General features: G+C 41.5%; 3 protein-coding genes across 7 annotated transcripts in view; 1 reads left to right on the top strand and 2 right to left on the bottom strand.

Moving 5' to 3' along the window:
• pigh (phosphatidylinositol glycan anchor biosynthesis, class H) overlaps nt 1–13,653 on the bottom strand; it is a 25,898-nt gene extending 12,245 nt beyond the window's left edge. The window contains exons 1-5 of one of the 3 annotated variants that reach the window (XR_007138134.1): nt 13,057–13,649; nt 11,580–11,789; nt 10,309–10,392; nt 9,299–9,388; nt 8,595–9,198 (exon numbers count right to left, since the gene is read on the bottom strand). Coding sequence is in view for 2 of the 3 variants with exons in the window: in XM_027170227.2 (XP_027026028.2) it covers nt 9,175–9,198; nt 9,299–9,388; nt 10,309–10,392; nt 11,580–11,789; nt 13,057–13,236 (588 nt within the window). In the remaining variant the exon portion in view is untranslated. Of the gene's footprint in view, nt 1–8,149; nt 9,199–9,298; nt 9,389–10,308; nt 10,393–11,579; nt 11,790–13,056 lie in introns of those variants that run through there. The other 2 variants (XM_027170228.2, XM_027170227.2) reach the window with 2 other exon arrangements.
• Nucleotides 13,654–13,891: 238 nt separating this feature from the next.
• On the top strand, nt 13,892–22,783 carry zfyve1 (zinc finger, FYVE domain containing 1). Its single transcript, XM_027170220.2, has 11 exons — nt 13,892–15,790; nt 15,950–16,454; nt 16,819–17,033; nt 17,347–17,453; nt 17,624–17,732; nt 17,820–17,917; nt 18,005–18,122; nt 18,851–19,021; nt 19,436–19,616; nt 19,937–20,053; nt 20,963–22,783. The coding sequence occupies exons 1-11, from the start codon at nt 15,314–15,316 to the stop codon at nt 21,193–21,195; spliced, it is 2,331 nt and encodes a 776-aa protein (XP_027026021.2). The 5' UTR covers nt 13,892–15,313; the 3' UTR covers nt 21,196–22,783.
• The window catches only part of wdr21 (WD repeat domain 21), a 6,825-nt gene continuing 2,043 nt past the window's right edge, over nt 22,719–27,500 (bottom strand). For all 3 annotated transcript variants that reach the window (XM_027170222.2, XM_027170221.2, XM_027170223.2), the window contains 5 exons: nt 26,532–26,624; nt 26,343–26,440; nt 23,690–23,869; nt 23,493–23,607; nt 22,719–23,336 (listed from right to left, as the gene is read on the bottom strand). In XM_027170222.2, coding sequence (XP_027026023.2) covers nt 23,107–23,336; nt 23,493–23,607; nt 23,690–23,869; nt 26,343–26,440; nt 26,532–26,624 — 716 coding nt within the window. In that variant the 3' untranslated portion in view covers nt 22,719–23,106. The remainder of the gene's footprint in view (nt 23,337–23,492; nt 23,608–23,689; nt 23,870–26,342; nt 26,441–26,531; nt 26,625–27,500) is intronic.

Raw genomic sequence — 27,500 nt, 5'->3', positions numbered from 1 at the left:
TTGTCTGAACCTACAGTATTTACACTGCTGCTGTTTCTGTTTATTGTCTTTTGTGTTTTGTCTTTTTTTGTGTTGTCTTGTAACTTTTTGTCCTGCACTGTCTTTTGTCTTGTCTGTCTTGTCCTGCACTGTCTTGTCTGTCTTGTCCTGCACTGTCTTGTCTGTCTTGTCCTGCACTGTGTACACCAGGTTACACAGATACACTTTATGTATCTAAGACTAACTTACTAAGTCCTTATAGTCCTGTCTTTGTGTTATGTAACACCTGATCCTGGAGAAACGTCTCATGTCACTGTGTACTCTAACAGCTATGTATGGTGTAAATGTCATCCATATTGGAAATAAAAAGTTGGGGGGAAAAAAAGTGGATAAAAAGTTTGGGAAGTCGTGGCCTAATTGTTAGAGAGTCTGACTCCTAACCCTGAGGTTGTGGGTTCGAGTCATGGGCCGGCCACGACTGAGGTGCCCTTGAGCAAGGCACTGAACTCCCCGGGCGCTGCAGCATAAATGGCTGCCCACTGCTCCGGGTGTGTGTTCACGGTGTGTGTGTGTTCACCCCTCACACACACTCTTCACCCCACACACCCCTCACCCCCCTCACACACACACTCTTCATCCCACTTTTTTTTAAATGACAATAAAAGCTTCTTGACTTCTTGACTTGATAAACGAGTGTGTGTGTGTGTGTGTGTGTGTGTGTGTGTGTGTGTGTGTGTGTGTGTGTGTGTGTGTGTGTGTGTGTGTGTGTGAGTGTGCTAAACATGTGTGTCTGTGTTAAACGTGTGTGTATGTGTGTGTGTGAGTGTCCTAAACATGTGTGTGTGTGTTAAACGTGTGTGTATTAAATGTGTGTGTGCATGTGTATGAGTGTGTCTGTTAAACATGCATGTGTGTGTGTGTGTTAAGTGTGTGTGTGTGTGTGTCTTGACAGCAGGCTCTTCGGACACTTGGGGGTAGAACTTTTTTCTTCAAAAGCACAGCAGTGATCCTCTTAAGTACAGTGACCTCCTGAGGAGCAGCAGCTGAAACCTGAGGCTGATATTCGAGTCTTTTTAAACCTCCCCATGTGTCACGTCTGAGGAACACACACTCGTGCTGCGTTCACTCCAGACCTACAATATGATTCCTATATGACAAAAAAAAAAAGTAGGTGGGTTATCCGACGATAACGTGGATTCAAAAGTATTGGCACCCTTTAGTACAAGGATGGAAATTGTTCAGCTCTGTGTTTCTTCAAATTTGTTCTTATTTGAATAAATGATTAAAAAGATCAAGATGATGCAAGGGTGCCAATAATTTTGAAAGCGAAATATTTATTTGTTTTCTCGACTCGAGCTGTCATTTAAAGTCTGGATGTCGCGGTCTGTCTGTTTAAAAACAAAGAAATGAAACAAACCTGGAGTGCCAATAATTTTGAAACCAAAAAAAAAATGATGGTTTGTAGAATTAAATAACGAGTTAAATATAGAGTTTATACAAAACATGAAACATTTCATTACATTATCATTACTTACATGTGATGTTTATTTTATTACATGCCAGTCAGAGGCGAGTCCAGAAATATTGGCACCCCCCGAAGTGTACAGGGATTGCTGTAGAACAAACAAATTGCTAAAATCGTAGAATTTGTCGCTTAAAATTGTAGGATTCCTCTAACAAAACCCGACGTTTTTTTTTGTTAGAAACGATGTCACTCGCTAGCTCTGAATAGGTGATTTTAATCTCTAGAGTTGAGACCTTGATTAGATAGTATTAAAAAAAAAGACATTTTATTTTTTCAAGTTAAACTACAGGATCTTTATAATGATTAAATGCAAATTATAATTTGCATGTGGAAATTCATTCATCTAAATACTTAAATATTTAAATATAATTTTTAGAAAGCATGCACACTGGTGCTTTTATTTTGTCTCTCTTCGGTTGTTATTTACTTCATCCAGCACTGATTACAGAATAAATAGACCTGCTGATGGCACTCAGACATCTCTATACGCCGTGCATCATGAAATTTGCATGAGTTTCGACTCGAACCGAAACGGTTCTATTGTTGTCGGAGCAGCCGTTAAATAATGAAGCAAACTTGTTCCAGCAGCTTGCGCTCTGTCGGTTGAAGCCTGCGTGAAGTGTGGGGGTGAAAAAAAAACTGTCACTTAGGGCCTCAGTGGGGTTTTTAACACCCTTCGACACACACGGTAGGGTTTCCCTCCAAAATGCCCCACAGCTACACTAATCCACATCACACAGCACTCAATCCAAAACCTCCAACTTTTAATTAACGCTAATGGCGGGAGAATAAATACAATTAAGTATACAGGGAGTGGAATTAACACAGCTCAAAGGAAAAGGACTAAAACCCTGGAACTTTGAAACATTACTCGATGCCCTGAAGTGTTTTATTTCTTACACAACAGCAGAACGACGTTTCATAATTATTATTTTTTTTATCTGTTTGTAGTTACGGTTTAACGTAGCTGTAGCTACTTCCTGTTGTCCCTTATGCTACAGCAGCCATTACTGACCCATTCTAGCCTCTGTTCTTTTTTTTATTTCTGATCAAATGCACATGATCATCTAGTGCCGGTTAACATCACGAACAGCCGCTATGCTGATTCTTCTGCACCGGCTTCTCTTTCTCTACTCGGTCTGAGGCATCTAGCGATGTTCTGGCTCTATTCGTGTTCCACTTCATGAAGATTTCGGACCTTTTAAGAGAAGATTCCAACTCCATTTGGTCTTTGAGGATGCAGAAAAAACATTATGTGTAATAACACTCTCCGGTGTTTATAACTGTTTATAATCACACGCTCCAGTGTCACCCAAATGAAGATGAGGTTCACTTTTGAGTCTGGTTCCTCTCAAGGTTTCTTCCTCTTCCATCTAAGGGAGTTTTTCCTCCTCACCTCAGTCACCTCAGACTTGTTTAGTAGTGATAAATAAAAACACATTTAAATAGAAGTCTTATTCATTCATTCATTCATTCATTCATTCATTCATTCATTCATTCATTTTCTACCGCTTATCCAAACTTCTCGGGTCACGGGGAGCCTGTGCCTATCTCAGGCGTCATCGGGCATCGAGGCAGGATACACCCTGGACGGAGTGCCAACCCATCACAGGGCACACACACACACTCTCATTCACTCACACACACACACTACAGATCATTTTCCAGAGAGAACTACTTCTTTCATTTGTTTCATGTGTTTATCGTTTGTTTCTTCTGAGTTCAGTTTCCTGTAGCTTTCACCTCCTTAAAAAGATGACAACTGAACATCCATAAGGCACATGTCTGCTGTCAATCTGTTTATATGTACACATTCAGAACAGTCTGTGTGTGTGTGTGTGTGTGTGTGTGTGTGTGTGTGTGTGTGTGTGTGTGTGTGTGTGTGTGTGTGTGTGTGTGTGGTTTCACCCATCTTTCAGCTACCCGTGTGTAAACACCAGAGAGTTTACTGAGATGCTAAATAAGCTCATGGTAACGGTGAAATGACTGGTCTGGGAAAGTCCAGGACTAGTAACATGAGGATTATTGCACTGTGTGTGTGTGTGTGTGTGTGTGTGTGTGTGTGTGTGTGTGTGTGTGTGTGTGTGTGTGTGTGTGTGTGTGTGTGTGAGAGAGAGAGAGAGAGAGAGAGAGAGAGAGAGAGAGAGAGAGAGAGACAGACAGAGACAGACAGAGAGAAAGACAGAGAGAGAAAGAGAGGATAGAGAGAGTGAGACAGGGAGAGAGAGACAGAGACAGACAGAGAGACTAAGAGAGAGAGAGACAGAGACAGACAAAGAAAGAGAGAGAGAGAGAGAGAGACAGAGAGACAGAGAGAGAGGTGAGAGAGACAGAGAAACAGAGAGAGAGAGAGAGAGAGATTGAGACAGAGACAGACAGAGACAGACAGAGAGAAAGACAGAGAGAGAAAGAGAGGATAGAGAGAGTGAGACAGGGAGAGAGAGACAGAGACAGACAGAGAGACTAAGAGAGAGAGAGACAGAGACAGACAAAGAGAGAGAGAGAGAGAGACAGAGAGACAGAGAAAGAGGAGAGAGAGACAGAGAAACAGAGAGAGAGGAGAGAGAGACAGAGAGAGAGGAGAGAGAGACAGAGAGAGAGACAAAAGGTGTCACAATCCCACCCCCTGCTCCCTCCAGTCCCTGGGCTCTTCACACCACCAGTGGAGATGTTGATGCTGTTACAGTTCCCCACACCGCAGGCCGCTGCACCGCCCTGTGAAATTTCTCCCCTCTGGTTGTTTTCTCAGCATCTACATCTAACACTGAGATCTTCATCAGCAAGCATCTGAAAGCAACACAGATGGTATAGAAGTCCACACGGAGCCACATGGAGCCACACGGGGCCACACGGGGCCACACGGGGCCACACGGAGCCACACGGAGCCACATGGGGAACAGGATTTAAAATGTGACCTCTGACCTTTCAGACTATTCTTGTCTGGACATGTTTCAAGGGCGAGGAACAACTGAGGCAACTTTTAATCTGTGTCAAGAGATGAGGTCAATCTGTTAGTGAAAACAATACGGCACGAGTGTGTGTGTGTGTGTGTGTGTGTTTGTGTGTGTGTGTTTGTGTGTTTTTGTGTGTGTTTGTGTGTTTGTGTGTGTTTGTGTGTGTGTGTTTGTGTGTGTGTGTGTGTGTGTGTGTGTTTCTCTTTCTTTTCTCAGTGCAGACTAACCAGAAGAACAACTCATACTAAAGCACAGAGGAACAGAAAAGCGTGTATAAGATCAATAGGTTTGAGCCTGAAGCCGACGGATCGGTTTCACACCCATTTGTGTGTGGAATAAAACCTTATTCTAAAGAGATTATCTTCATAAGAGGTCTGGACATAGATTTTACTGTACCAGGTGCCTATATTTAATAAACCAGCAGAGAATAAAACACGTAATAATTCTTGAAGTTTAAATAATCATCACATTAACTTAACGTAACATAAACAGTATTATTAGTCACGACTGGAGCTACAGGGATGAGACTAAAGCCAGGTGTAATAAGCCCTATTCTAACAGGCTTATTATAAAGCTTATAAAGTGTTTAGTCATGTATTTATCATATCTGGGGTTTGTATCAGAACTTGTCCAGATTTACAGTCTGTAACACTGAGTAACTCCATGTGATCGTGTTATGTCCTGTGAGAACGCCGTTTTTACTTCTTAAGTATGAACTCACCCTGTTATAAAGCTCTCGATCTTTTCTTTTGTCTCACTCTGAAACTAAAACCAAAATTAAAACACAAACAAAATGAAAGACGTGTCAGTATAAATCAAATAAAGGCTTCAGGGAGTTTGGGGTATGTTAGGGACTTTCTATCTAACACAGTGACAGCATCGGGCCTTTTTACACCTGGTCACTTCGTGTGTTGTGTCTGATCCGATAGCTATCTGATTTGTTACATCAGGCCACATAAACACGTCTCGGCGAATCGGATATCGATCTGATCTTTCTACTCCCGCCCAAAATGCTAATATATTTTACCTCATTTCTGGGGTGATTTTAATGGAACACGCTTTGGTGTATGTGGTTGCTACAAAAAAACAGCGTTTACTGTTTGCTGCGTTTTCGCTGGCGGCAGCAGCGCGTTTTAAGCCACGACGAGACGCCTGGGTGAAAGATCACCTGCGAGTGACGTAGTTCCGTTTGGGAGGAGTTTAGCGCTGACGTATGTGGCTTGAACAACCACATGCATTTACACCTGTCCAGTTTCATCTGAAACGCATCCCAGACCTCCTCCTGAAGTGGTTTGTACCATCGGATTTATATCCGTCTCGAAACCGTTTCGGAGGACATTTAGACCTGGACTTTTTACCGTCGGATAGATATCTGATCACAGAAAACGCATGAAGTGACCAGGTGTAAAAAGCCCCATAGATTCACAATGCTATGCTAACTCTGAAATATCGGTTGGGGGGATGAGTGCAATTTGATTTGATTTGATTTGTTTAGATGGACATCGCCACAATGCGGCTCTACAGAACATAAGAAATATAGTACAAAAAGTTTAGGATTAATATTAGGCTTCTATTTAAATGTGTTTGTATTTACAACTAATGAACAAGTCTGAGAATTGTCCGTAGTGTGTGTGTGTGAGTGAATGAGAGTGTGTGTGTGCCCTGCGATGGGTTGGCACTCCATCCAGGGTGTATCCTGCCTTGATGCCCGATGACGCCTGAGATAGGCACAGGCTCCCCGTGACCCGAGGTAGTTCGGATAAAGCGGTAGAAAATGAATGAATGAATGAATGAATGAACAAGTCTGAGATGACTGAGGTGACTGTGGCGAGGAAAAACTCCCTCAGATGGAAGAGGAAGAAACCTTGAGAGGAACCTCATCCTCATCTGGGTGACACTGGAGGGTGTGATTATTAACTGTTATAAATAACAGAGTGTTATTATGAATAATGTTCTTTCTACAGTCAGATACAGTCTGATAATTGTGTATTGATGAGGAGGTTGTTGTCCTCAAAGACCACATGGAGTTGGAATCTTCTCTTAGAAGGTCTGAAATCTTCATGAAGTGGAACAGAACTAGAGCTGGAACATCCCTAGATGCCTCAGGATCCTCACAGTGTCGGCCTCTTCTCACCGAAGGTCCAAAATCTTCATGAAGCGGAACAAATCCGGAGCTGGAACAATCTCCGGATGCTTCGGGATGGGTAGAAAAAGAGATGAGGATCCGATGAAGAGTAAAAGTAAAAAAATAAATAAATAAAACAGGCCTATTTTTATACAGCGTGCAGAGAAAGCAGAAAATGCTTAAGGTCACAAGGATATCAGCACCTGAGCAGCTGGGAGAACAGCTGGAATGTCGTACTTCCACATAAATACCTCATTACTAAGCGTGAGACTAAGCGTGCCGTGTTAGAGGTGAAGAACTCCAAGTCCACGGCTAATTATCATGCAAATCTTCACTGAAACGTGTCGTGTCAATGAAACAGAAATAAACAAAGCTATCATTAGAAACCCGGTGCATTCCATGTGAGACACATCTTTAGCTTCAATAGGCTTAGACAAAAAACTTTAAAAAATGATTAACGTTACAGAACGAGCCAATTAAGCCAACACACGTCCGGCTACGGAGCGAGACTAGCTGAGATCGTACAATGAATACAACGTAATGACAGGATTCTGGGGACATTTTTTCATTACACTCATCAATATCAAGAGCAAAAATGCGGATCGTGTCGTTTGAAAGTTTCCTCCAAGACTCTGAAGCTTGTTGCCAGTTTACACTTAAAGCTGCGGTTTTTGAGTTCTGGGTGAGTTAAATCGCCGCTTTAACGATGTCTCGGCATTCAGTGATAAAGATAAAGATAAAGATAAAAAAGTCAAAGAGAAAAATAATGAAATTAAAAGGAAGAAAATTTGTTTTGTCTATGAACAAATCAAACGTTAGAAAGGTGTGTGATTTAATTTTGTAAAATCCTCTAAATTCAAAGCACTGTTTCTGTTTTAACAAAAGACCTTCGCACAATGAATCCCAGTTACAGAGCGATGATGAGGATTAGCGCGATCCCTCAGGCGACACGCGACAATAGCGAGAGCTCAGGAAAGACCACCGAGATTCCCGGCAGCTTCCATGCAGCTACTGTGACGAGGCTGGTAACTGATTATCTAAAGCCAGGAACAATGAGCTGAAGTCACAACCGAGCCATTGTTGTTACACAACTCCACATGGTGAAGCAGATACACTTACAGCAGAAACTCAGCTAATACAAACTCGCTGCGCTTCCTGGAGTCGCCGATCGCTAAATTCTGCCGTCTTCTGCTAAAGTTTTTGTCCGTATCTTAAAGTTTACTTCTTTTTACTTTCAAATAATGTTAGCAAACAATTTCAATGTGTGTGTGTGTGTATATGTGTGTAAGGAGTCGTGTACTGATGTGTGATTTAGCCACGACGGTCACGTCTCATTTACACCAGTAGTCATGAAACTTGTCATTTTCATATTTTCCCACTAATATATAGTTCATTTTTCTAACATTTAACATTTCCAGTTTTTACTAATACATGTTATAACGCGTGTCATCGTCTAAATACGTAATAAAGCAACGTGGTTTCCCCCTAGCGGTCACATCGGGTTACTGCGCTCATTTAGCTACTAAACAGGAAAACACACTGAGGGGAAAAAAAACAAAACAAATGTTTATTTAAAATTTTATTTCAGTTAGAAAATACATGACATTGTTGTTGAAAAATACATTTTACATACATCTTTATGATCTATAAGCTGTAACGTTTCCCCTCAAACTTTCACCAGAGTACAAAAATCACAGTGGAGCTGAATTTAATTTCTAACCAGATTTTAAAAAACACAACTAATAAATTAATCGCTTTATTAAATAATACTTCATCACCACGCATCTAACAAACCACACCAGATTTTTAAGTTATAAAAGTTTTCTGATTAAAAATCTTGTAGGCTAAATATTACAGCACTTGTTTTTTTTTTTTTTTCATCGAAGCTCAAACACTTGCGTGCCGTTCGACGGGATCGAGTCGATCTATTATTATGTGTAATCACCACTGAGGTGTTTAATGCCTTGAAAACAACACTTTTAAGTAGGAAGATAAACAGACTGAAACACACACACACACACACGGAGGTGGAAAAAACTTTGACGTCCCACAGAGGTGAAGAAGACGGGCGTTTAAACGAGACGCCGAAGAGGATCGGACGGAATACACAAAGATCTAAACTAAACATCAGGAAACTTAAAACACGTTTAGGATTCTTTTACTATCAAGTTTATTTGTCTATGGAAATAAAAACACGTTAAATGTAAAGTGAGGGTGCACAAACTTTTGCACTCCTCTATGATCGCAGCTTGAAATGTCAGAAGATTATGGACACAAAACTCTCCCTCCGACGGTGGAGACTTCTTCGGTGAACGTTAAACAAACGCGTGCTTACTGAAAACTTTGCTTTTTAAACCGTGCGTGTGGAGCGTCGGCCGTACGAGTCCCCGTTGCTATGGTAACCGTTTTAACATAAAACCGTGCGGAGAATCTTCGTGACGTTTGAACTGCTGTTTAAAAAATAAACTACTCGACACGGTCCGTCCAATCAGAACACGGGATTCAGCGGCACTGCGGTAAATACGGCATCGTGGCGGTTCAGATTTATGGCGATCCGTCACGGCTTACGTGGCGACTCTGACGGGGGATTTTCACTCTTTTGTTGTAGGTGTCTGCTGAAGAGAGAAGAGAGAAAAAAGAATGCTCAGTAAATTAGAGAGTAAGCGCAGAGATATTCGAGGCATGCGGCAGGACCAGACGCGCAAACTTTCATACCTGCGGCTCGTCCGTCATCGGCGTCGTTCCGAGGATCTCCTGACAGCTCCTGTACACACGCACCAGGCAGTTCAGCCTCGGCTTGGAGCTCTGACAAAGCGAGAAGAACGCAAACGATGAACGTTTCTGCATCACTACATTTAACTTAATGCACCATTTCTGACCTATGGCCTATAGGGTACAACATTACAGTGCATTGCATCATCATATGAAACGTAACCAAAAGTATTGGCACCCCAACCTCTATTTATACAGATTTGATCATTTTTATCTGATCATATTTGTCCAAATATGGGGACAGTGGTGGCACAACTGATTAAGGCTCTGGGTTGTTGATCGGAGGATAGGGGTTCAAGGCCCAGCACAGCCAAGCTGCCACTCCTTGAGCAAGGCCCTCAACCATCTCTGCTCCACGGGTGCTGTATCATAGCTGCCCCTGCACTCTGACCCCAACCTCTCAGTTAGGGTATGTGAAGAAAAGAATTCCACTGTGCTGTAATGTATATGTGATGATAATAAAGGCTTCTGGGCCCCATTCTATTCTATTCTATTCAAATCCAACAAGACAAGGATTCGTCAGACCGACTAGATGTAGTTTATGCTTGACGCTTGCTCATTGACGGAAGCCTGGCAGTCTGAAGACGTGAAGACGCTAAGCTAAGCTAAAAATACACAAAGAGATCCAAACAAAATAAATCAGGAAACTTAAAAGAAAAAAAATTATATAACTTTGAATGTTTTACTATAAAGTAGTATTTTTAATAATATCTTTATTAAAAAAAAAAAAAAAGTAAACATTACATGTCAAGTGAGGGTGCACAAACTTTTGCTCTCCACTATAAACCCAGAAGAGTATAATGAATCACTGATCATGTGTTGCTGTATACGGAGTTGATTATTTACCTGTAACAGGACGATGTCGCCGTGTGTTTTACGAAACTGACAGTATATTAACGGTAGTTTATTCATCCTGTCCATCGGAGTCACGACCGAGTGGAATAAATACAAACCTGGAAAAGAGGAACGACGCTGCTGACTCCATCAGACTCGGCAGGATCCTTCAGCAGAATGCAAAGGTAATAGATGATGGTTTGCTGGAAATAAAAAAAAAACACAACTGAGTACATCAGAAGACATGGGTTTAGTTTCCACTGTTATGCTGACGACACACACTTATATGTCTCATCAAAACCAGATGAAAAAGCTGTAATTTTCTGTTGTTAAATTCCGATAAGACAAGAAAATTACTTATCTGTCCAAAAACCAGTACACACACTTTACCTTCCAGTTAGAGGGGTGTACTGTTACTAATAGCTCGACAGTGAAAGACCTGGTGTTTATTAGACAGTAACTTTCTATATTACAAACACAGCCTTCTTCCACATTAGAAATATCACCAAGCTGAGAAACATCCTGTCTGTATCTGATGCTGAGAAGCTAGTTCCTGCCTTCATGACCTCTAGACTGGACTATTGTAATGCATTACTAGGTGGTTGTCCTGCATCTTTAATAAATAGGTTACAGTTAGTCCAAAATGCAGCTGCCAGAGTTCTCACTAGGACAAGAAAGTATGACCATATAACCCCAATGTTATCATCTCTACACTGGCTACCAGTTAAGTTTAGAACTGATTACAAACTGCTGCTACTTACATACTGTATCTAACTAGTCTTCTAACACGTTACAATCCTTCACGCTCTCTGAGATCACAAAACTCAGGACTTCTGCTAGTTCCCAGAATATCTAAGTCTACTAAAGGTGGTAGAGCGTTTTCTTATTTAGCTCCCAAACTTTATAACAGTATTCCTGATAGTGTTCGGGGCTTAGACACACTTTCCCAGTTTAAATGTAGATTACAGACTCATCTCTTTAGTCAGGTGTACACATAATACATCCCATAATATCCCATCTCAAACTTTTTTCCAGTCGTCACGTACCCGTTAGCCCCGCCCCTCTTTCACTACGTAAGCAAAGCTGTGAGTGTCGAGTGCAACACAAACACCATACTGTATATAGAAACAAAAATGAACTAATATTAAACTTAAGCCTAACATCAAGGTCTTATTATTATTATTTTTTAAAAAGAAACAAAAAAAAGAAGAAAAGAAAAAAGCAGGATCTCTGAATCTTTTTCTTTTAAGTTATTTGAATAAGTCCTACTATTACTCAGTGAAGATTCGTCACATACTGAAAATAAAACAAATTAAAAACAACTGAATGAACTGTGTGTTGTTTGATCGTTGCCTCATCACCTGCACTAAACAGCGATTTATTTCCTCACCATGTAGACGGCCTCGTTAATGACGATGTCTTTAATCCTGCTCATCTCGATGAAGCTGGTGCTCTCGCGGCCCGAGGCGTAAGTGGAGGAGAGCTGGACTCCGAGCGAACCGACGATCAGCAGCGTCTCGTGATCCACCTTAACGAAGTGAACGTGCAGCAGCATTCCGGTTAAAGTCACGAAGATGGCGCAGGACAGAACCGCCGTGTTCTACAACACACAACATTCACAATGTACACTCAACAATGTGCCCTAAACAATGTGCCCTCAACAATGTGCCCTCAACAATGTGCCCTCAACAATGTGCCCTCAACACACTGCTGATTCACTACCATCTCATAAAGTGTGTATTTACAGATGAAATGTAATAATATCGTAAACAGTTGCAGATTACTTTGTATAACTTTTCATCTCTGAAAGTTTGATTACAAAATAAATAATTTTATATAATAATAATGATAATAATAACAATAATAATAATAATAAAGATATTTAACAGAAATACTTTGTGTTGGTTGAAGATGAGCTGCACTACATCCAAACTTGTTTAGTTACTTATTTTTTAATGCTAATTAATTAGCACTTTGTCATGGTGATGAGCGTCACATGAAGTGACAATAAAAAAAAAACAACAACAAAAAAAACACCCTTCAGGTTAAGAGGTTTTACAGAAAGATAAATCAGGTTTCAGCTTTTATTTATTCCCAGAGTTTCAAAAAGAACAAGAGCGTCATCATGTCATGATTATTAACCTCTATTAAATGTCACTATTTAGCTCATTTCAGGGACGACGCGCTTGTGCAAAAGCTTCAAAGAAACTTTCATTAATTCTCAGAAAAGCTCCAGTCCATAACACACACACATACATTCTCTCACTCTCACTCACACACACACACACACTCACTCTCACACACACTCACTCACTCTCACACACGCACACTCACACTCACACACACTCTCACACACACACACACTCTCACACACACACACTCTCACACACACACACTCTCACACACACACACTCTCACACACACACACACTCACTCTCGCACACACACTCACTTTCGCACACACACTCTCTCTCTCACACACACACACACTCTCTCTCTCTCTCTCTCTCTCTCTCACACACACAAACACACACACACACACACTCTCTCTCTCTCTCACACATACACACTCTCTCACACACACACACACACACTCTCTCTCACACATACACACTCTCTCACACACACACACACACTCACACTCTCTCACACACACTTCTTTTGCTTTCTATAATGTTTGCTGGCTCTATCTATATAATATAATACTCTATCTATTTAATATCTATAAATAATATATAATCATATAGACTATATAGAGACTATTATATACACACACACACACACACACACACACACACACACACACACACACACATTATATATAGACTATTATATTATACAGAGACTATAGTAACACAGCTGCTCACCTGTGTGAGATAAAAGGCAGCATAAGCGATCAGCCACACGATGCAGGTGAACACCATCACCTTGACGAGAGACAGTTTAGCGGAGCTGACAGTGAACTCTCTGCAGAAAGGAGAATAATTCTGGCAGGATAACTGAATGTTCTTCCCTCTGATGTCTGTGAACTCTTCATCCTCTGCCATGTCGGATTAAAAACCTTACAAATCTGCACAACAGCGCTTCTTATTCTTTAACACAGAAAGTTAGTATCTGTACCGAAGAACGTTTTGCACGATTTTCACACGACGAATGTCACAGATTAAAGGTTTAAACCCGATTCTACGTCCCGCAGAAAGAAGCCGACGCACATGAACGAACGACTGCTGCATGACCTTCACATCAACGCGTTGCATTCTGGGATATTGAGTCGTAACTATTCTCAAAATGTCGCTAATCCGACGATCTGTCTAAAACCACGAACTAACATTTCACACGTTTATTTTTAAAAAAAAAAGTATTATGTTGTTTTGTGTTAAACGTAACTCTTGACATAGGACGTTATGTCTTTTTAAATCGCTAAACAAACTCAAATCGCACTACATATCCCGACAAACCCTGCGAAGCGCCACCTCTGACCTTTTAACGAAAACAACTCGATCAGCTGATGTGACCGGGCAACACTTTAACCCACCCGTATTCCTAAAAAACCCGCCTTCCTACAAGCGATTGGATGTTTTTATAGATTCACCAATCAAAGCGTGCTAAATGTATTCGGCGTGACGTTTCATCCAATCATGACACAGGAATCAAATATGCACGACCAATCAACAATAACGGGTGGGATCTGCAGAATGCGGTTGGGGAAAAAAAATTCAGATAGCAACAACATTCTACCGGGGAGGGGGAATATTTTATTATCAATCTGTTAGCCGATATAGTGAAGCTTTAACATAGTGCACGTCTTCTTGTGAATAAGTGGCATAATTTAGGCGATTAATGCCACTCCAGGAGAGGATTGTCTTGTAGAAGACAAGGATGATGCTGTGTTGTGATAGGACTTGTTTTGCTAAGACAAGAAGCCTGACCAGTGTACAGTAGTAATATTATCTGGGTAACGTAAGCTCTAACTTTAACTTTAACTTATAGCACAGTTTGTCATGGGAATATAGTCGCTTGTGTCTTGTGCTATAATTAAATCAAGTCAGTTGTGTAACGCTAAGTAACAAATATCTACTACTTCTTTTGCTAATGCTAATGCTGCTAGCTTAATGAACAAAAGCTGAAGACGTCAACAGTCTCGTCAGTCTGTATGATCTTTAACACATTTTTATTCATACTGAAATCCTAAATATCAACGATCAATATTGTTTAAAAAGCGCGTTCATAAAAAGCTAATTTAGATCATTTTTCAATTTATATAATTATTTTACTGACTAATTAATAAAAATATAATTTTTAATTATAATATTAATTAGACAAATAATACGCCTAATCTGTATATACAGTAGATATATAAATATATGTAATATATATATGTGTGTGTGTGTGTGTGTATAAATACGTTACACGTTCATCTAAAATTTCCACGTTATTGTTTTGTTATAGTAGAAACGAACTTTATTATATATATTCTGCCAGATTTCCGGTCATCCACTTCCGGTTAATTTAGTTCATCAGTTTTTATTTATTTTATTTGATTTTTAGTTGTTTTTTTTTTCTCAGGAGTTAATAACACTACACAATTATTTTTTTAATTACTATTAATTATAGATTCGTGTTGGGGGGAAAATCCAGGTTTTTAAGGGATCTGGTACAAACTGGAAAAAACCGGTTAGCTAGCTAGTTAGCATGGTCAAGATCGTTATTACTATAAAAGAAATTTCTTTTAAAAACAAATAAATCAGAGTCACAAACCGTTCATTTTTATATTAAAGTCCAAATTGACTGATTTATTTATTTACTTCATAAAAAAACAAGACATTATTTTAAGTTTTAAACAAACTGAAAAAAAAAACATCTGTTCCTGAATAAGTTTTATTTATTTATTTATTTAGCTTCATTTCTAGATATATATATTTTTTGTGGTTTTAGATACTTCTCTGAGTTACTTTTACATATATTGATCAGTAAAAATTAACGATGAATTGATTTTGAACTATTGAGGTGAACGTTTAATGCACTGGAACGGTTTTTCTAGACAAATTAGGGTTCCTTTGGGTCACAGCCCTTACCTAAGGACTCATCCCCATCTCCCCGTCCTTTCAGTAGTTTAGTGGCAAAATGAGTGGGGCTGGAGATAAGGGCATCAACGGGGTTCTGGTTTGTCAGGAGAGTTACGCATGCGGTGGAACGGATGAAGCCACATATGAGTGCGATGAATGTGGCAGCTTACAGTGCACACGCTGTGAGCTCGAGCTCCATCGGCAGGAGCGCATGCGCAATCACGACCGGGTACGGATCATGCCCGGGCACGTGCCGTTTTGTGACCAGTGCAAAGGACAGGCAGGCAGTCCGAGTAACGGATCCCGCCACAGGGCCGTGGTGCGCTGTCAGGGCTGCAAGATTAACTTATGCCTAGACTGTCAGAAGCGGACGCACAGTGGCGTGAGCAAGAGGAAACACCCGCTCTTTACTTATCCACCATGCATAGCCCCGGAAAAGAACCCTAACACCGGCGATGAGGAGTTAGATGATGGGAAAGCTCAGCTGGAAAAAGTTTGCAGCTTTCTCCTGGTGGATGAGAAAGAAGATATGCAGGTAAGGGAAGGTGGAGGTGTTGGAGGAGGTGTGGATCTGCTTTAAAGTCAAATCTCAGCTGATAAGCTGTAGAAGTTGTAAATACATGAAATTAAAACGCTGCATTTCTCATTTTGATGCCTTCCCCCCTGTGGCTGTTGACGCTCGATCTCTAACTAGGTGAGGGACGCAGACGAGTTCGTTAGCAGTCTGGGTTCCGCCCCGGATGAGCTCCTGAAGGTGGTGTCCATCTTTGGGAACACAGGCGAAGGCAAATCTCACACCCTCAACCACACGTTCTTCAGAGGCAGAGAGGTGTTCAAGACGTCTCCCACGCAGGAGTCCTGCACCGTGGGCGTGTGGGCGGCGTTGGACCCGCTCCATAAAGTAGTGGTGGTGGACACTGAGGGGCTCCTGGGAGCCGGTGCTAACCAGGGCCAGCGCATCCGTCTCCTCCTGAAGGTCCTGGCCGTGTCCGATCTGGTGATTTACCGTACGCACGCCGACCGTCTCCATGACGACCTCTTCAAGTTCCTGGGCGACGCCTCTGAAGCATATTTAAAGCATTTCACGAAGGAGCTGAAAGCCACCACGGCCCGCTGTGGCCTGGACGTCCCACTTTCCACTCTGGGCCCGGCTGTGATCATCTTTCACGAGACTGTCCACACCAAATTACTGGGCTCAGGTCAGAAATACATCGTTCCTGTTGTTGAAACCAGTTACACCCTTTATGTACTCTCTTTAAAAGTAAACTCTGATGCTTAAATATGCAAATCAGACTCTTATAATAATAAACACGATCACTGTCATGTTTCATATTTTCAAATAATACATTGTTAATAATAATTTAACAATAATATCTCTTGCCTTAACTGCAGGAATATCCTGGCTTTTATTTTGAAGCCTTCAGTAATCCTTGGATAATTCAGATCATTTTCCATGCTAGCAAATTGAAGCAGTAGTTAGTGAATAGTGTAGAAATTATATTTTAAATAATATTTTATCAATTTGATATAAAAAAAAATAGTACTCATTATTATTTTCTACAGATAAGCCCTCAGACTCCGCAGAGCGTCTCCTCCAGGATCGTTTCCGGAAGCTTGGCCTCTTCCCTGAGGCGTTCAGCTCTGTCCAGTACAGAGGAACTCGAACCTACAACCCTCCCACCGACTTCAGCGGCCTGCTGCGCAGTGTGGAGCTTCAGCTGGACAACTCCACCACGCGCTCACCGCGAACAGCCAGCGTCATCTACAAAGCCCTAAACGTGAGTTTCTAGCTTTTATGAAATAAAACTCACATTAAATTAATATTATATAGAATCATTATATATTTTCATTCTAAAAACTTAGTAATTCTCTTTTGCAGTAATAACAGAATAATAACAAAGTAGTAATAATATTTATCTTAATGCTAATTACTATAAACTACGCAGCAATCACAATAATTAATATGAACATTAAGCTAATAAGAACATTAGAACAATAACTCCAGCTACTGCTAAGTCTTAAAAGATGACTTTGCTATAAGGTGTTACACTCAGCTGTGTGTGTGTGTGTGTGTGTGTGTGTGTGTGTCAGGCTCTGAGTGAGCGGTTTAGTGGTGAGATCCCTGATGAACATCTGTCCAGTAACTCCTTCTTCCCTGATGAGTATTTTACCTGCTCCAGCATCTGTCTGAGCTGTGGGTGAGTATCATATCAACAGCACTGTTCTCCATCTACATCTGAACCAAAACTAAACCCCACCCTGGAATTCTCCACTTCTACATCCGATCTAAACCTCAACCATTCTGTTGACTTCCGTGCCTCGACTCTAATCTAATCGAATCCAATCTCTGCTTTGGTCTGGTTTTCAGCTCAGGCTGCAAGAACAGCATGAACCACCTGCGTGAGGGCGTGAGCCACGAGGCCAAGCACCGCTGCCGCTACTCCGCCCACTATGACAACCGCATCTACACCTGTAAGGTAAGTCCGGCTCCGCACGACTCTCTGCACGCTCTCAGATCAGTGGCTCAGGGTCTGGAGTTATGACGCGTCTGTTTCACCTCATAGGCGTGCTATGAGAGCGGTAAAGAGGTGATCGTGGTTCCGAAGACCACAGCGTCCTCTGACTCGCCCTGGTTCGGTCTGGCTATCTACGCCTGGTCCGGGTGAGTCCTGACGTCGACGTGGTACACTGATGAGCTCACGTGATCACGTCAGACCCCGGTGGGTGAATTTTAATATTATTTTCTCAGGTATGTGATCGAGTGTCCAAACTGTTCAGTGATCTACAGAAGCAGGCAGTACTGGTACGGCAACCAGGACCCTGTGGACACCGTGGTCCGTACTGAGATACACCACGTTTGGCCGGGGGTGAGAATTTTTATTGTTTGTCGGGGAAAAAAAAACCATTAAAAATATGCGGTATAATAATTAAAATACAACAAATTAATGTGACAAAAAAATACTACTACTTCTATTATTAATAATAACATTTAATAATAAATTAATATAATTAGTTTATACAGAAAATAGATTTATTTAAAAGGTTTTATGCCGTTAAAGGATACAAAATAATGAAAAAAAAACATATATATATATTTAGTTTTCTCGCTTGAAGCTGGTTAAAACAGCTTTTGTTTGTTTATTAATTAAGCAGCTGTGTGACGGAAGACGAAGCAGAATTTAACTTAATAATAATTTCGGTTTGTTCCGAAATCAAATCGGTGATACCAAAAGCCCTGCTGCTCACTCACCTGACGACACATCCTTCAGCCCGGGATTTTATCCTGTTTGTAAAAGACATTGTTTAAAGTACTTTTTTCATTCTTTTTCTAAAGATAATGAATTTTCATTCGCTGCAAATGAGCAAAATTGTGACGATTCACTGATTTTTGTTTGTATCAGAATGTTATTGGTATTTTGTCAGACGGTCTCTTATAGTGTCTTATTCAATTAATACAATGAATTTATCTTCTGTGCTGCTTTTTAAAGCATTTTGGAAATTTCCCGTGCTACACTGTGTTTGTATTTGAACTACAAACTTAGACACACACACACACACACACACCTCACTTATTATTTTATTTTCCCTTCTGAAGTCGAACGGATTCTCAAAGGACAACAACAACGCAGCACAGAGGCTGTTGGACGGAGTGAACTACATTTCTCAGTCGGTGTCGGAGCTCAGCGTCAAACCCGCCAAAGCCGTCACTTCCTGGCTCACTGACCAAATCGCCCCGACTTACTGGAAACCCAACTCGCTCATCCTCGTAAGTCTGTAGAGCTCTGTGTGTGTGTGTGTGTGTGTGTGTGTGTGAGTTTATTATAAATAATGAAACGAGTAAATTAAATGTAAACAGTTTTCATCTCTATTGCTTGTGTATAGTTTTAAGTTCATGGTGTATTGTGAGGTAAAATTAAAATATCAGGGTTGTAGTTCTCAGATCCAAAAAAATATTGTATCATGATATTAAAGACCATAAAGAACACAAACCTACGCAGAGTGAAAGCATGAATAATAATCTTCAGAACCACTAGAGCTTTGTGAATAAGATTATAGACCAATCATTATAATATGCAGGATGTCTTTAGCGGTGTGGTGTGTGACACGTTTGTGACCCGACACTTTACACATTCCTGTACTCAAACCTGTTACCCGCTCGTTTTTTGGCGAAACGTCACAGAACTGCTCCAAGTGCGGCGCGGCGTTCGACGACAGCGATACGAAGCACCACTGCCGGGCGTGCGGAGAAGGCTTCTGTGACGGCTGCTCATCTAAAAGCAGACCCGTCCCCGAGAGAGGATGGGGACTGACGCCGGTAAGGGTGTGTGACGCCTGCTTCCAAAACCGAGGAATCCCAGAGGGTGAGAAATTATTACTGAGTCATTATTTATCCATATACAGTTACATTTAATGTTGGAGAATGTTGCTGTTATAGCAGCTATTAAAAAAACTGTCGTTCTATATTATTACTGTTGCTATAGAAACAGTGACGTAATAACACAAGCACGTTCATATAAAGTCTGTTATAGAACACTAATCGACACCTTCCGACCAATCAGAATCCAGCAGAGCTGTGCCGCAAAACAAATATTAAAATTTTTGTAGAACGTTGAAATATTTTTTTCTTTAGCGATGATCTTAAATCTTGTGCTGCACATCGCCTGCGGTTTACCGTTTACAGAGCTGTTGGACGAGGCTCTGAAGGAAGACGAGAGCGGGACGCTGCTCGCCAGGAAAGTGGGAGAAGCCGTACAGAACACTTTAGGAGCCGTGGTGACTGCCATCGACATCCCTCTGGGTTTGTGATGAACACTCTGTACTTAGAAACCAAATACGATTAAAGGTGGGGTCTCCGATGTTCGAAAGCCAACGTTGACATATAAAATCACCAAAACAAACACGCCCCTAACCCAAATGGGTCCCACCCCTGTATCGATAGCTCCGCCCACACATACTTACGTAACCCAGGCGACTAACAGAAATAAATGTGTCTTTATCATAGCTGAAGGGAAGAACAATACGATTGTAGATAAACAAACAAGTAAAAATGACACACAAGCATAATGATGTAAAGGACAAAGGCATATATTAGTTCTGTGTAACAAAGCAAAACCAACGTTACTCACCTATCGAGAAGGAAAAAAGTGCCTCGGCGTCTTAAGTAAAGTCGGCCACATATTCACAGGTCGGAGTTTCCCGAGTCGATAACTCCTGAGCTAAACGCTGTTACTACACAAAACGCGGTTGTAGCTGCCTCTCTACATTACTACGATAGAAAAGAGGTGTTATTTGTGTAGTAACAGCTTTTAGCTCAGGAGTTATCGACTCGGGAAACTCCAACCTGTGAATATGTGGCCGACTTCCTGCTCCTTCAGTTCTCTCCAGCGCTGGAAAGCTGATCCTATATTAACACGTCCTACTTCTTGTCCTTATCGTAAGTCTTTCTTCTCTTTCTTTCTTTGTTTTTATCCTCCATGTCGATGTTAAAACTGCTTTCTGCTAATGTCACACATGCGCACTGAACACTCTCTCCGCCGCATATCGACAAGACACGCCCCTTTCTGCTCATTGGCTACATGTTAGTTTTGTTTAGTTTGTCGTCCCGACTCAGTTTTCTGAAGCATTTCTCAAACAACGGAGACCCCACCTTTAAGGGTGCACAAACTTTTGCACTCAGCTATACATTTGATTTTATCTCCACCTTCAGGTTTGGTTAAAGACGCAGCGCGGCCGGCGTACTGGGTTCCTGACCAGGATATCCGCTGCTGTTATCAGTGCCAGCGTGAGTTTAACGCCCGTCTCTCCATCCATCACTGCCGGGCCTGCGGACAGGGCGTGTGTGACGGCTGCTCTCCTGACCGGCGCGCCGTACCGTCTCGTGGCTGGGACCATCCTGTACGCGTGTGCGTCACGTGCCACCAGAAACCGGGAGATCTTTAGCAGGATCGGATGTCAGACAGCAGCACGTCAGGGCGGAACAGTGATTTTGCACGTCGACGCTCTTCACCATCTTTCTCCGGTGAAGCAAAGACTCGAAGTCTCATGTTTAATTTGCAGCTTAACATTTTTTTTTTCCACAGAAGAAAACGTCGATATTATTTAGACAATCCATCGCTTACCATGCGATTATAATCCACGTTGTCACTCCGAAACACCCGGTCGTATCCGGACAAAAGTACGGAGTGTTTTCCAGACAAATCCGCATCGAAGCATCGAATCCAGTTCCAGCTTGAATCCAGGGAACCTCTGTACTGTAACCACGGACAGGACGCTTCAGAGCCGGCTTCAGCGCGGCGGTTAGTTTGTGTCGCTCCTTCTGCGTTTCAACGTCTTCCTCCCAGGAGAAATTTTGTACTCAAGGTCATGTGGCTTTGTAGGGAAACTAAAATCATTTCCCTTTTACCGAGGAGCTCATTTTATAATATTTATGACGTTTATTACGGACATTTTCCTGTAACGCACAACCACTTTCTTCTGCACAAGGAGGAATTTATGCATTGTATTAAACATACGACACTTTAAATAGCGACTTGTGGATCACGTGCCAAATTTAAACAAACAAACAAAAAAGCGTGACGATAAACACATCACGATTCGTGTCGTGTTTCTCACCCCGTCGAGTCTTATACCAGGATCTGTCCACATTTCCTAAGTATAATAGAAGGATACAGGTCCTTAGAATTAGAGAAGATCCCTTAATATAAAAGGTGACAACCCCCACACACACACACACACAAACAAACAAATAAATAAATAAATAGGATTCGATCTTTCAATTGTTTGCAAATGGAGTGAAGTCATGGCACATTTTCTGCAGGTCACTACTAAAGTGATGCGCGTCTGACACGAACCTCTCGTTCTCTTCCTCAGGACATCAACCTGCACACTGATTTAAAAAGCTGTGAGATTTCACACACCGCTACACATCTAGCTGGATAAGATTCCGTGATCTCGTCAGATCGTACCACAGGAGGTCGGATGCCGCGCCCGATAACGATTTGTACACGTTTCTCCTGTCACCAAAACCGTATCCGTGTCCGTCTCACGAGTTCACCGTCCTCCTATCGGCGGAGTTCAGACGAACGTCGTCACGTTACGCGTCCCCGCGGGGCCAATCTCGACCGATTCACAACCAAAGACTGTGATATTTGTCTGAAAATTCGAGCTGAAAGTCATACATCGTATATCCAAGCTTTAGCTACATAGAAGACGTAGATGTGCATGGCAAAAGCTCATCCGCTTGACTACACGTCGTCATCATTCATGTCACTCACTAGTTGTTTCCGTTAAGCTCCTGGTACGGGTTAATACGATGACATGGTGTAAAAAAAAATGCAAAATTAAAAAAAAAGAAAAAAAAGGCCCTCGGGCAAAAAAAACAAGCAAACAAACAAACCTCTTGCCTGTAACCGAGTTTGTTTGATTTAAGGTGTAACGTTAGACTGATTGAATGTGACCGAGACTTGATCAATAACTGTCACGTTTTATTCCCCTTGTATGCTGAGTAAATTAAACATGAGTACTTTTACTAGTGTCTGAGGTTTTTGTGAACATGCGAGAGTCTCACTTGCTCTAATACACCAATGCTTTTATATAGCGACCGAACAGAGAAAGCACTCAAATGTGCAGAGGGATTAAAAAACCCTGGTCTGGTGCACCAGCAGTCGGGTCCAGTAGGTGGCGCTGCGGAGTTGTTTTTTTTCTCTGTGCATTTTGGCCCTTAAACAGCTCTTACAAAAGGCGACAACGTTTTGTTTATCGTTTTATTTTTGCATTGTTAATTGCAAGGAGCTATCTCATAAACCTCACATTTTTCATTGTGTGTGTGTGTGTGTGTGTGTGAGGAGAGGTTTATCTTTGCATCTCGGATTCCGTCCTGCTCCGATAGTCACCATAAGGGTAGTAATAGAGGTCATGACAGACGGCCATCAGGAGGCCGGGCAGTCCTGTGCGTCCTCCTAGCTGTGAGGAGAAGACCACGTTGGGGATGGAGTCCTTTCCTGCAGGGTGAGGTGAGGGGATGGTCCTGAGAAGATGACCGTCTTGAAGACTCCACAGACGGGTGTAGCAGTCCTGACCCACTGAAAACAACAACAACACACTCGCACTGTAATACAAACAAAGCAACAGCCTGTGTACAGTAGATGTTAATAGAAGGAGATTCCGTTGTTAGTTTTTTTACGAGTCAGAGGTTAAATGTTCAGCAGTGGTATTTTAACAGGGTTAAATGTGAGTACCTGCGAGCAGCAGCCCCTCTTGCTCACACAGGTGAAGAGGCAGGTAGGCGTACTCGTTGTGGTGGCCGTTGTACTGCTTCACTGCTCGTCTCGTGCGGACGTCCCACAGCTTGATCTGAGGAGGTGAGACAGACCAAGCGTTAAATGCGGATACGCGACCCGTGCGGTACGTGTTCGGTCGTCGTCAGCGGACAGACCTTTCCCAGCATGTCTGCGGCCAGGAGGTAGTTCTCGTCCTGGAGCAGTCGTACAGACGTGACGGCCGAATCCTGGTGGAAGCGGGAAGACTTCCAGCTATGGTCCCGCCCGCGGCCTCGCTGCCTCAGGTCGATGCTGAAGATCTCGCCTGAACGGCAGCCGTTAAACAGGACCGGGGCCTTAAACACGAGAGCACAAAGATCTACATGAGATTAGTTCTCACATTCGTTTGCCTGATTATTACTTCAGTCAGTCAGTAGCTGTATTTAATGATTCCTAATAAACCATCAGTTTTATATATATGTATATCAGTATTCATATGTTATTAACAGATGATCAGGCTGCATGTGAAGGAGCCAGGAGGTGAAGCGGCTGGTGCTGTGGTGCAGTCAGAACAGTCTGGAGCTAAATACCCTCACAACCAGGGTTGTAAAATTCCGGGAATGGAAACTTTCCATGGGAATAAACTGGGAATTTTTTTAAAAATTCAGAGTTGTCTATGAAAAGGAACTTAAATGTAGTTAAAAAAAATCTTGCAGCATAATTTAGTTTAAAACAACAAGATTTAATGCCATTTAAGTTGCATCTGTACCCTGCGTTCTTCGGTCACTTGCACACAGCACACTGCTTACTGGAAGGCCATTGAGGCCAAACCCCCTGCAGGTACTTGTGTTCTTCCATAACATGCACAGTGACACTTTATTTTAGGGACATTTAACTAGGTGCTAATTAGCATGAATATTAATAGAATATTGGCTGTTTATTAGCACTTATTAAGCACATATTAATGCCTTATTCTGCATGACCTTATTCTACATTCTTAATTGTACCCAATACCTAAACTTAATAACTACCTTACTAACTCTTAATAAGCAGTAAATTAGGAGCATTATCACATGCACAGATTATGTGATGACCCCCCCACACACACACTCCCCTGAAATAAAAAAAAACCCTCTATAAAATCATTTTTATAACAATTATTAAGTTTGTTTATTACAAGCATCGTAATGTTTATTATGCTTTTGTTACTCAACGAAAGAATCAATTAAAGTTCTACTTACAATTAAATCAGTCATGAGGTCATTTTTAAAATGTGTATTACCTTACATGTCTGTCTGCTTATGACCAAACTACATGTTTATATATGTTTGTACATGATATAGTTTATATACATTTCCCTATATTTCCAAATAATTCCCATAAATTCTCATAATTTTGCCCCCTTCCCACCCCCCAGGACTTGTACGACACAAGAACCAGAAACCGGGCAGGAAAAATCACTACTGCCCCTTCACACCCTGGACACAACCTCTTTCAGCTCCTCCCTTTCTCAGGCGCTACAGAACTTTGCTTACTAAAACTCCCAGACACAGGAACAGTTTCTTTCCCTAGACGATCACCCTGATTAACACCTCACCATAATTATATTCACTGCTTCATATCTATAAGTGCTGCATTATCAGGACTGTCAGTCATCACATCATCTGTGTATGTTACACACACTACTGCTGCTGTATATTGTACAAAAAGCATAATATTGTTATTTGCATATGTACTATGTACTCACTAGGGCTGGGCGATACGGCTGCAAACCGTATCACGATATCAGTGTTTCATATCGGTCGGTATCGATAATTATTGATATTTTCTTATGACTCCTTTAAAATAAGGACCAGGAGAAAAATATATTACATTTAAACATTTTTATTTTAAACTTAACCTTCCTCTGATCAGAATCCCTTCAGTTATTAAGGCATAAATGTCACCAACTAGGAAACCTCCAATAATTATAATGTAAACATGAGTCTAAAGTCACAATGAACACTTAACTATTATCTCTTAACATTTAAGGTGCAAAATGTAAGAAATGCTTAATAAAGTGTAATAAAATAGTGCAGAGTGTTAAATATAAACATAGAAACCTGAGAATTTAGTGCAAGTTTAGTGCGAGGAAGTTCACTAGCTGTTCACCTTCTGGTGAATAAAGTGTGAAAAATATGTGCAGTCTTGCATAATTTGTGAGACGTCTTATAATATCCATAAAACTGCCATACTGGTGCGCTGACGTTTCCTCTTCTATGTACAATTTCCTCGCTCGCTGCGGCTCATTTTCTGCTCATCAGTCGCCGGTTACAGGCGCCGGTATCCAGCAGACCGACACGAGACGGCGATATAGCGCAAGCAAACATGATACTGTTACATGATTGGCTGTTAGTGTGTCACTCCCTACGTTGCTAGGTTACCAGAGAGGGAGTGCCTTTGTTAACGCAACCAAACTTGCTTCGCAACCTCCGTTTTAAAACATCGTACGTTTTCTCGAACATATTTTTTATTGATATCGATCACGTGTCTATCGCGATACATATCGTTATCGTTTTATCGCCCAGCCCTAGTACGCACTCACACTTTATGTACATAACTGATCTGTCTCATACGCCATATTCCTTTTTAATACTCATAATGTCTATATTGTATTGTATTGTATTGTACAGTGTTATTTATGTCTGTACTTTTGAGAGTCCCAAACAGCTGGAACCAAATTCCTTGTGTGTGTCAACATCAACACACTTGGCCAATAAATCTAATTCTGATTCTGATGTAAATAAGGGAACATTGGATCGTGATCACATCATCACTACTTCTACTCACTCTGAGAGCAAACTGCTGGGCCAAAACATCACTTCCAGTGCTGTATGTCTGCCGTCGACCCGTCACCGCGTTGGTTACGATGACGCTCCGGGAAAGACCTGAATGGGCAGAAATATGTCTAAGTGATGCTTGCATGTATTGCACCAGGAATGTTCATGAATCCAAACACACACACACACACACACGTACCAGTACTGAAGGTTTTATCAGCCTGTGGGTTTAAGCACCACGCACACGACCAGGCTGTAGAGATCTTAAAGCTGCAAAGCATCCCAGGTTGGTCTGGTCACACAACAGAAAGCAGTTCAGTGGTACATTTTAATTCACACTTTGTTCCTCCTTTGTATAAACAGAGGATAAGTTTCATGTGGAATTAAATCATCATCCAACTTAAAAGTACTAAGTCTGCTTTCAAACCCATGGGGGGTGTGGCCTAAAGTAAGCACCTGTAACTGAAGGAAACGGTGAGTAACGTTCAAAGTAATATGAATATCTCACCAATTATGAGGATGGATTTTGTTCTGTAATTAAAGGTGGGGTCTCCGATGTTTGAGAAATGCTTCAGAAAATGAGTCGGAACGACAAACTAAACAAAAATCAAAACACGTGTAGCCAATGAGCAGAAAGGGGCGTGTTTTGTCGATATGGGCGGAGAGAGCGTTCGGTGTGCGTGTGTGACATTAGCAGAAAGCGGTTTTAACATTGACATGGAGGATAAAAACAAAGAAAGAAAGAGAAGAAAGACTTACGATAAGGACAAGAAGTAGGACGTGTTAATATAGGATCAGCTTTCCAGCGCTGGAGAGAACTGAAGGAGCAGGAAGTCGGCCACATATTCACAGGTTGGAGTTTCCCGAGTCAATAACTCCTGAGCTAAACGCTGTTACTACACAAATAACACCTCTTTTCTATCGTAGTCATGTAGAGAGGCAGCTACAACCGCGTTTTGTGTAGTAACAGCGTTTAGCTCAGGAGTTATTTTTGTAATTTTTGCTTGTTTGTTTATCTACAATCGTATTGTTCTTCCCTTCAGCTATGATAAAGACACATTTCTTTCCATTAGTTGCCTGTGTTACGTATGTATGTGTGGGCAGAGCTATAAATACAGGGGTGGGGCTTATTGTTTCGGTTTGTTTCGGTGATTTTATATGTCAACAT

The sequence above is a fragment of the Tachysurus fulvidraco genome, chromosome 16 (genome assembly GCF_022655615.1).
Source record: "Tachysurus fulvidraco isolate hzauxx_2018 chromosome 16, HZAU_PFXX_2.0, whole genome shotgun sequence".
Classification (NCBI taxonomy): domain Eukaryota; kingdom Metazoa; phylum Chordata; class Actinopteri; order Siluriformes; family Bagridae; genus Tachysurus; species Tachysurus fulvidraco.
Note: the sequence above shows the minus strand (reverse complement) of the source record. Positions and strands in the feature narration are given on the sequence as shown.